At 43.8% G+C, this 10,358-nt stretch overlaps 1 protein-coding gene across 1 annotated transcript; it reads right to left on the minus strand.

Moving 5' to 3' along the window:
- Positions 1-928: 928 nt before the first annotated feature.
- Atp5f1a (ATP synthase F1 subunit alpha) lies at positions 929-9,638 on the minus strand. The gene is made up of 12 exons (XM_075968216.1): positions 9,284-9,638; positions 8,349-8,427; positions 6,477-6,646; positions 5,695-5,868; positions 5,432-5,598; positions 5,097-5,245; positions 4,052-4,203; positions 3,727-3,951; positions 2,847-2,954; positions 2,592-2,736; positions 1,853-2,003; positions 929-1,541 (listed from the first exon to the last, which is right to left on the minus strand). Exons 1-12 carry the CDS (start codon positions 9,341-9,343, stop codon positions 1,460-1,462), a joined length of 1,662 nt encoding a protein of 553 aa, XP_075824331.1. The 5' UTR covers positions 9,344-9,638; the 3' UTR covers positions 929-1,459.
- Positions 9,639-10,358: the final 720 nt, after the last annotated feature.

The raw sequence follows: 10,358 nt of genomic DNA on the forward strand, positions 1-10,358 counted from the left end.
CCATAGGCTCATGTATTTGAACATTTAGTACTAACAGAAAAGTGACTACTACATTCACTATAGTCTAGTTCTACAAAATACTCAGGTTTAATGTCCTTCCTTATTCCACCCCAAAGCTCTTAAGGTTTTTGTTTTCTTAAAGAGTACTTCAACAAACCATATCCCCTACCCAAGATGTCTTTATCACCTCATTACATAAGATTGAGTGCCTTAGTGGTATTCAAAGCCCTGTAGAAGCCCCAGTGCATAAACAAACTCCGTATGCAAACTGCTACAAACTGAACTAGCCTATAGGGAGACCCTGCCTCAAGGTGTGTTGGGGGGGTGGGGGGGAGAGACTGAAATAAAATCAGCCAGGATGGCACAAAACTTACCAAGCAGGAGGCTGGAGGATAAAGAGTTCAAGGTCAGCTCCAGCTATATACTAAGTTTTAGCCAACATGCATTATGAAACCCAGTCTCAAAAACTGAAGTCCTATGGTAAAACCGTTACAAAGGTGTGAGGCCAAGTTTAATCCCCAATATCATGTTACAAGAGAAAGAATGGTTACAATGGACAAAACTGAGACAGGATCTCCTGTATCTCAGGCTGGCCTTAAATTCACTACCAGTAATGACCCTGAACTTCTGTTCTTCCTGCCTCAATTAAGTGCTGGGATTGTAGGCCTGTCTATTCCCAAGGTTTTTTTTTTTTTTTTTTTTTTTCCCCGAGACAGGGTTTCTTGTGGTTTTTTTTTTTGGAGCCTGTCCTGGAACTAGCTCTTGTAGACCAGGCTGGTCTCGAACTCAGAGATCCGCCTGCCTCTGCCTCCCGAGTGCTGGGACTAAAGGCGTGCGCCACCACCGCCCGGCTCCCAAGTTGTTTATGTGATTCTGGGATTCAAACCTAGAGCTTCATGAATGTTAGTCAGGTACTTAACAACTGAGATACATCTCCAACAGATTTCTCTTTAATCAGTTACAAAGAACTTTAGAATCTTACAGTGATCAGTCCTTAATTATCTAGCCATGCTGACTGTACCAATATTTAAGTGGAATGGGCTAAGAGAGCATTTTGTCAGTTCTGCCAGGTAGACTGCCGAAGAGCAGCCTGTGCTACTCAAGTGAGTTCTGAGACCAGCCATGGCTGATGGGAACACAAATAAGCCGCTACCTTACAGAAACAAATTTTTGAACTTAACATGAAAATAGGCAAGATGGTGCCATCATTCCTGATGACCCAAGTTACAGTCCCAGGGACTACAGAGTGAAAGGAGAGCACTGACCCCCTACAGGCTGACCTCCACACACAAGCACAGTATACCCCTGCACCTACCCCAACACAAACTAGCACACAATACGGAACTTTTATTTATGTGAATTCTGTACATCAGGAGTACGAGAGCAGTCCTTTACAAATGGAGCTGATTTTACCAGAATGACAAAACCAAAGCAGTGTCGGACATGGATTCATGGGGCTTTATGGTTCAAACCCAGCCAAGAAGTTTGTTACAATCTCTTTTAGCTTTGCGTCTGATTGCTCTGAGATTTTCCCATCAGACCTGTTTGGAAATAAAAGTAAAAGTTTCAATGATTAGTACAAATTAGGCAAAGATTCGATGACAAGGCTACCTAGACAGCTGAAAGATACCAGCTAAACTTTCCTAAATATAGTGGGTGGTTCACACCTGTGGTCCAGTTCTTGTAAGGCTAAGGCTAGACTGCCAAATATTGAGAACACAGGTACACAGTGAGTACCAAGGAAAGGCAGGGCTAGTATACAAGACCTGATCCTAACCTCCAACCCCCAGAGAAACAAAGACTGTTTAAAAACTGCACTAGTCACAATAAAGGCCACTAGCTCCATTCATACCTGATATTGCCCAAGAGGGACTGGTGCTGGCTGATAACATGAGACAAGAAAGCATTCTCAAACTTTGTGATCTTACTGGGCTCCAGTTTATCAAGATAGCCCCTCACGCCTGCATAGATAACAGCCACCTGTTCTTCAATAGCCATGGGAGCTGAAAACAAGCACATCCATCATCAAATGAATTACTAATGCCATTTTACCAAAGCCACAGAGCTATTTTCTCTTTTAATACTAGACACGGTCCATGGCCCACCCACTCCGACACCCTGTACCTATAGCTATAAGCACGGCTTATAACCTGGTAATGTTTACAACACAGTATCTGTGGTAAAATCTGCTGGTTGTTTTTTAGGCAATATATATATATATATAATCACTAGGCTGGAGAGATGGCTCAGCAGTTAAAAGCAATGGCTGTTATTCCAGAGGTCCTGAGTTCAATTCCCAGCAACCACATGGCAGCTCATAACTGCGTTACTCCAGTTTCACCCAGGCATATATGTAAGAACACTAATGCACATAAAATAAAAATAGGCACTACTGTTCTACTAAGTTCGCTAAATTCCATATCTTACAACATGTAGATGTATTAAATACTACACTCATACGGTAATAAGGACTACATTAGCAAAATAAAACTGGTGGTTTTTCTTTGAAAGATCTTGGGGTACATGCAGCACTGTAGACCTGGCAAGACCCTAAATTACAACAGGAACCTGACCAAATGAAAAGGACTTACAGTATTGTCCTTGCTTTAACAGCTCGGTCAGACGCACACCACGACTCAGGAGCTGCTGAGTGGCAGCATCAAGATCAGAACCAAACTGGGCAAAAGCAGCAACCTCCCGATACTGAGCCAATTCCAGCTTCATGGTACCTGCCACCTGAAAACACAAGTTGATGTGAACATGACTCAATGTCACATATAGCAGTAAACAAACAGTTAACAAACACACTTTTCAACAAACTCCCTTTCAAAGTGAGGTAAAATTACCTGCTTCATGGCCCTGGTCTGGGCAGCAGATCCGACACGGGACACAGACAAACCCACATTAATGGCAGGGCGGATGCCTTTATAGAACAATTCTGTTTCCAAGAAGATCTGCAATTCAAGAATACAAATATAATAAGCTCTAATAAATATACTTTTTTGCCAAATTTAAGTCACTGTGCCAAAAGCCGAGACCCAAAACTTGAATAAGATTGCTAAGGGACTTTTCAGGGTATACACCAGTCTACACACCCACTGTTGAGAACAGGTAATATGGAGGTCAGGGAGATACTTATATTGAAAACAAACTACATGCACGTTGAATACGGCTGTGATCCCAGCACTCATGGGCAAAGGCAGAAGGGTCACTGAGATTCCAAGTCAGTCAGTCTGGGCTACACGAAGTTCCAAGCCTATCTAGACTATACACCGACACAGTCTCAACAAACTAACTAAAACAAGGGCAGTAACACAACTTCTCAAATACACTTTAAAATTACCTACAGCTAGAAAGTAATGAACCAAAACATGCCTGGCCAGGTGGGATGGCTTATGGTTTTAATCCTAACACCTAGGAGGCTGAAGCAGGACTTGTGGTCAAAGTCATTCTCAGCTAAACAGCTAGGACAGCTGTCTAGCACCCAAGAAGTGGAGTTACAGTGGTTATGAGCAATCAAATAGATGCTGGGCTCTTAACCAGTGAGCCACCTCTCCAGTCCCTATTCTTTTCAGTTTTATGTTCACTGTATTCCATAAAAATACACTAGGGTAACACAGAGAAAGTCTGCCTTGAAAAAACAAGGCAAAGGCAATTTACTAATTCATGCTTATTAGCCTCAATCAGTGCCTTAAAAATCAAACATTTTAGCCATTAATCTGTTACCTGTCCGTCAGTGATGGAAATAACATTCGTTGGAATGTAAGCAGACACATCACCAGCCTGGGTTTCTATGACTGGCAGGGCAGTCAGAGAGCCACCACCAAAAGAATCGTTCATCTTGGCTGCTCTCTCCAGCAGCCGAGAGTGTAGGTAGAACACATCACCAGGATAGGCTTCACGGCCAGGGGGTCGGCGCAGCAACAGTGACATCTGGCGGTAAGCAACGGCCTGCGGTAGAGAAGAAGGTGGTGAAATTCAACTGTTAAGCAAGTTGCATCTGCTAATATCCACTAATACAAACATACAAGTTATAAAGACATCCTTTGACCTGTTTGGATAAATCGTCGTAGATGATCAAAGCATGCTTGCCATTATCTCTAAAATACTCTCCCATGGAGCAGCCAGAGTACGGAGCCAGATACTGAAGGGGGGCAGCATCAGAAGCAGTAGCTGACACCACAATGGTGTACTTCATGGCATCTGAGGAGAAAACAAGGTTTACATTTTACAAAGCTATCAATACTGTGATTTTAAATTAGAGGCTATGAAACAAAATTGTCCACTGCCCTCATTCTGTAAAATTAACGGGTGGGTGGAGTCCTAGAGGCAATGGTGCTTGCTATGAAGGCCTAAAAACATAAATTCAATTTCTAGAACCCACATAAAGGTGAAAGGAAAGAACTCAGTTGGTAGAGCCCATCTTCAACAGGCTTCAAAAGTCCTAGATTTGAACACAGGCACCAAATAAATTAGGCACAATAGAGCATGCTTACAGTCCTAGGAGGTGGAGACAAAAGAGCAGAGTTCCACATTATCCTTGGCTATAACAAGTCCAAGGCCCCCAGGGACAGATGAGATACAGTATACTCTTCCTCACACCCTGTGAAATATCCCCAAGCACAAGCCTCTAGTCCCCAGTACCTGGGAAGTAGAAGACGATTGTTTAAGGTCAGCCAGAGCTGCATGAGACCCCATCTTAAGAAAAGACATCAACATGGGCAACAGTAGCACACACCTTTAGTCCCAGCACTTGAGAGGGAGAGGCAGGTAGACCTCTGTGAGTCTGCGGCCAGCCTGGTCTACATAAGAAGTTCTAGGACAGCGAGGGCTACACAAAGACCTTGTTTCAACCTTCTCCCACTGCCCCAAAATTAAAATATTAAAAAAAAAAACCCAAAACAAACAAAACCCCAAGCAAAATAGTAATCGAATCCACAAACACTCCAGCTAGGAGGAGCTGCACAGCACTTCCTTGTTTGTTCTGATTTCTATTAGACCCTTCAGTTCCCTGGAGTTAAAATCAGCCTTGGTTATAGAGACACTTCCAAGATTAGCAGCGATAGAGCAGCCATTAGACTAATGTTCTTCAGTACCTGCATCTGTCAGTCTCTTCACCAACTGGGCAACGGTGGACCGTTTCTGACCAATAGCAACGTAGATACAGTACAGCTTCTTCTTTTCATCAGTCCCATCATTGAAACGTTTCTGGTTGATGATTGTGTCGATAGCAATCGATGTTTTCCTTTAAAGAGAGTGGCATAGGTGTCACTAAATACAGGATTTCTAGGCAAAACTGTGCTACCACTGGTAACCGCCATTATCACCTGCCACTGCCCCACTACAGTCAAGGTGTTTACCATTAAACACATCAATTATTTACTTAGAATCAACACCAGTTAGAACTTTTAACAAGATTTTGAGTCTTTACCCAGTCTGTCTGTCACCAATGATCAGCTCACGCTGACCACGACCAATCGGCACCAGACTATCCACAGCCTTAATGCCAGTCTGCATTGGTTCCCGCACGGAGATTCGGGGAATGATTCCAGGGGCTTTCAGGCCCACTCGTCTACGGGTCTTGGAACCAATTGGACCCTGTAAAAAACATTAAGCATTAAAAATAAATAAAAAGGAACCCTCAAAATTGGTTTTGATGTTTACCACACCAGAATCCAATTAGCATTAACTCACCTTCCCATCAATGGCATTACCAAGGGCATCAACTACGCGGCCCAACAGCTCCTCACCAACTGGAACATCCACAATGGCTCCCGTTCTCTTCACAATGTCTCCTTCTTTAATTAGCTTATCATTTCCAAACACGACAACTCCAACATTGTCAGGTTCCAAGTTCAGGGACATACCCTGCACAAAAGGGACAAGTGAACAAGGACGCCAGAGAGGCTCTCCCCTGTCATATTAGTAACACAGCAAGCAGCAGAGTAGTGTTCCCTTCCACCTGCGTTAGTCTAGTATCTTTCACCTAATGTTCTCTGGTGAAGACTTCATGCAACATAACAGGAGACACTATGGTATGCTGGCCCCAATCTCAACTAGCTAAGTTCAAAGTATCAGCAGAGCTCTGGATAGCTACACACTGACTCAACTTTCAATAATGGAACGACTCTTCTTGGGAAAAGAATTTAGTTCAAGTAATCAAATGCTTTTGCATTAAACAATCTGAACAGCTACAAAGGAACTGGCAGGAATTCATTGAAATTTGTGTCAATGTTTACTAAAGTTTTAATGTTGGTGCCAATGGAAACAACTTATTTATCAGCACTTATGAGAGAACAGGAGACTGGGACTTGGCTTAACCAAAACTTTGCTACTTTATTCTCTTTATAACCTGTAATAGGGGAAAATGCGGCAAATTGAGACTTAAATGTTTTTAATTTTTGACAAGCTCTAAATGAAATGAAAAACCAAAGCCACAGATCCTAAAATAACAAAACTCCCACTTTATAAATTACCTTTAAGCCCGAGGAAAATTCTACCATTTCCTCTGCTTGAACATTCCTCAGTCCATGTACTCGGGCAATACCATCACCAATGCTTAAGACACGCCCAGTCTCTTCGAGATCAACTGAAGTATCAGCTCCAAGAATCCGTTCTTCAAGAATGGAGGACATCTCAGCAGTGCCTGCGACAGAACAACCCAATTTAAATAATCTGGTCTAAATAGCTTCTCAAAACCATTTCCCAACAACCGGCTTCATGATAACATTCAAAATCATTCTAAAACATAATACACAATCTTTTTTAAAAGTTGGGTATCCTAGGCTGGAGAGATGATGGTTCAGTGGTAGAAAGCATTTGCTACTCTTCCAGAGACTCTGGGTTCAGTTCTTCACCCAAATGGCAACTCGCAACTGTATCTAACTCCAGTTCCAGGGATCTAAAGCCCCCAGAGGGCACCCAACACCCACACACTTGCATACACCCAGGCAAAGCACTCATACATGTAAATAAAAATAAATTTTTTTATAAAGCTGGATATTCATCACTCAAAATTATTGAAAACTCCCAAGTGATTTGAGAGGAAGCACTTCTCCACAGGCAGACAGTAATCCAAACAGCTGCGAAAATTAAATTTTACCTTTCCTAACGCTTTACCTTGTTTTCTCATTCAATTTCCAAAGAATCTGTACATATGTTAAATCTGAACTTTTGGCTAAACTCCACTAACACCTTAAAATGTAGTCCATTAAAGAGAAGGCAGTGAGAGCAGCAGACTACTAGTTCCTTAAGTGGCGGTTGACAAACCCAATAACCCAACCTTGACCCCAAGACCCACAAGGTAGTAGAACAAACACTCTCAAAATGCTGTCCTCTGATCCCAAGCACACAGTGCCTCCCCACCCCCCAGCTAATAATATAAACGGCAGCTAGGGAGATGGCTCACTGGGTAAAGGCACCAGCAAGCCTGGTACAGAGTTACAGTTCCAGAGACCCACAAGGTAGGAGAGCTGGCTCCTAAAAGCTGCCTCCACACATACATGGGCTTGTTCAATGAACAAATGCAAAAATAAACCCTTTAAAGCACCCAAGCGGGCTGAGAGATGGCTCAGAGGTTAAGAGCACTGACTGTTCTTCCAGAGGTCCTGAGTTCAATTCCCAGCAACCACATGGTAGCTCACAACCCTCTATGATAAGATATGGTGCCCTCTTCTGGCCTGCAGGCATACATGCAGGCCGATGCTGTTTACATAATTAATAAATAAATCTTAAAAAAAAAAAAGCACCCAAGCACCAGTGCTCATCTTACTATACACACTATGTATGCATTTTACCTTTATCCTAAAACTACCACTACATGTCCAGGGACGCTGATCAGCAGTGCTTGCCTACCAAGCTCTGGGTTCCATCCCCAGTACCTCCAACAGAAAAAGAGGAAAAGCCCTCCAGCACATCCCCAAAGTAACTCCCCAATCTTTTTTTATGTCTTTTTTTATGTATATTTGGCTCCCCACATCCCTATGTACCTGCAGGTATAAAACAGAAGCGATCTGAAAAGGCAATTGCATTTGAAAAAGCCTATCAATAATAAATAAATAAATCACTCCTCTTCTCACACTTCTTATTAAAAAAAAAAATCTTTCATAGTTGAGAGAGAGCAGGTACCTATTGCATATATATATATTGTTTTCATCCAAAATAAATTTTTAGAAGCCATACAGCACTAACAGAAATATACAGTTTCATTAGACAAAGAAAATCCATCAAGACATTTTAAATGGAACATTAATGGTTTGAAAACTTGAGTTTCTGTAGTATGTTTTAAAAGAGAAAAAAAATTAACAGGGGAAAAAATCTCCAGGGTGTAGATTTAAAAACTGACTTACCAGTCTTCTGAAGTCGAGTGTTGGAGGCATGGAGATTTCTTGCACCAACGAAGGATGACCCCAAAGCATTTTTGGAGACCTAGTACAAAACATGAGGTGGACAATTCAAGGACAAATTTTTTTTTAAATTGATTTTTATTGAGCTCTACATTTTTCTCTGCTCTCCTCTACCCTTCAACCCTCTCCCAAGGTCCCTATGCCCCCAATTTACTCAGGAGATCTTTTCTTTTTCTACTCCTCATGTATGTCTCTCTTAGACAAGGACAAATCTTTAAACGTGTCCAAAAAAAAAAAAAAAAAGAAAGAAAGAAAAAAGAAACACCCATTAAAGTCTTCTGCCTAATTTTAGGCCATTTACAAAAATTCCATCGTCGTTGACAGTGTAAACCACACAAACTGCTTCTGCACCTAGCGATGTCTGCACGACCCCTTCCGTGTTCAGCACCAAGTGATCAACCGCCCAACTACTTAAAAAATCACTTTCATTTATTCCTTTCCCTTGAAGTGACCTCCGAGCACAGGTAAAAGGATCGGGCCTGCTGACCTTCAGACAATGTCAGGCTCTCCTTGTTCACGGGCCCAAAGCTGCTGACAGCTCCTTTGACCTTCAGCGGAGCCGGACCCCAGGAAAAAGCCTCAGAGCAGGCCAAACAGACAGCGGACAAACCCTGACCTTCACCTCGGGCCGCCCTCACCCCAACACCGGAATCCTCCTAACACCCCCTTGTCCAGCCACGCCGAGGTAGCGGATCCCCTGCACCACCGCCCACCGCAGGCCTGCAAAAGCGGCCGTCCGTCAGCGCAGCAGAGCAGCCACGGTGCAAGATGGCGCCGTACGCCCCGGCCCCGCGCTGCACAGCACGGCACAGCCCCGCAGCGCTCCGCAGAATCCTCCAGCCGCGCCCACGCCCGCCTGCCCAGGCCCCGGCGCTCACCAGTCCCGCCCGGCGAGGGAGGGCACGGACCACGGCCGCGGCGACGCGCACGGACAGCATCCTCGCAGCTAGTCGGAGAGATCCTCTGCAGCCGCAGCCTCCGGACGACTGGCACAAAATGGCCGAGCGCGAGGGAAGGTCAAGGCAGCCAGCTCACCTGACCCGGAAGTACCGCCCCTCGCCTTCACCTCCGGACGCAAATCCTTTTTTTTTTTTCCTCCCCAACCCTCTTTCTAGTACAAGTAATAATCAACAACCCCTAAACAGTGTTCTCAACCTATGGCTAAACTGTTTTGGGATAGAGAGCATCATCTTCTAGAATTGCTTCTCGCTGTCATGCTTGTGATGTTCTCTTAATGGGATCCTGCAAAGATTATGTGGTGGTTAAGTTCAAAAATTACTATCTAGTATAGTTCAAACAATTTCTGAGCAGTCATTAGGGTTTTTCTTTCAAAGTTCTCATCGAGTCCTGGCCAGAATATGAGAAGGGGCACCATTTCAGCAGCTAGTACCCAATAGTAGCACTGTATATATCACGATATCATCTCAACTAGGTGGAGTGGCTGCTGTGGGACCCCATCTTCTTGCTGGAAACTTCAAAGATTACTGCAGGAAAAGGATCTGTAAAAAAATTTATTGTTCAACATGGAAAACTTAAACATCATTCATATAAGCCTACATACAATGAAGTCATTTTAAGTGTTTATTATTATTAGTGTGTGGTATATATGCTCGAGCGCCAAGGCGTGCATGTGAAGCCCAAAGGGCAGGCCTCTCTTTCCACAAGATGTGGATCCTGAGACTCAAACTCAGGTCAGGTTTGGAGTACAAGCACTTTACCCAGTCGGCCATCATGCTGCCCCCCAATTTGGGTTTATAATAAATACTCAGATGGCCAGGGCCTGAGGACTAAATCCTCAGGGTGGGTGCGTTGTGCCGGAGTTACACTGCCCTGGACGGCCACAGCAGGCAGTGTAACCCCGCCGAGACTGGTAATCCTGCTGAAATCTGAGCTGTCGGTTCAGGGTAGCTCCGCTACTCACTTGATCGCCTGGGGCAACCACAAGGTCGATTC

Source organism: Microtus pennsylvanicus, chromosome 4 (assembly GCF_037038515.1).
Source record: "Microtus pennsylvanicus isolate mMicPen1 chromosome 4, mMicPen1.hap1, whole genome shotgun sequence".
In the NCBI taxonomy this organism is placed as follows: Eukaryota; Metazoa; Chordata; class Mammalia; order Rodentia; family Cricetidae; genus Microtus; species Microtus pennsylvanicus.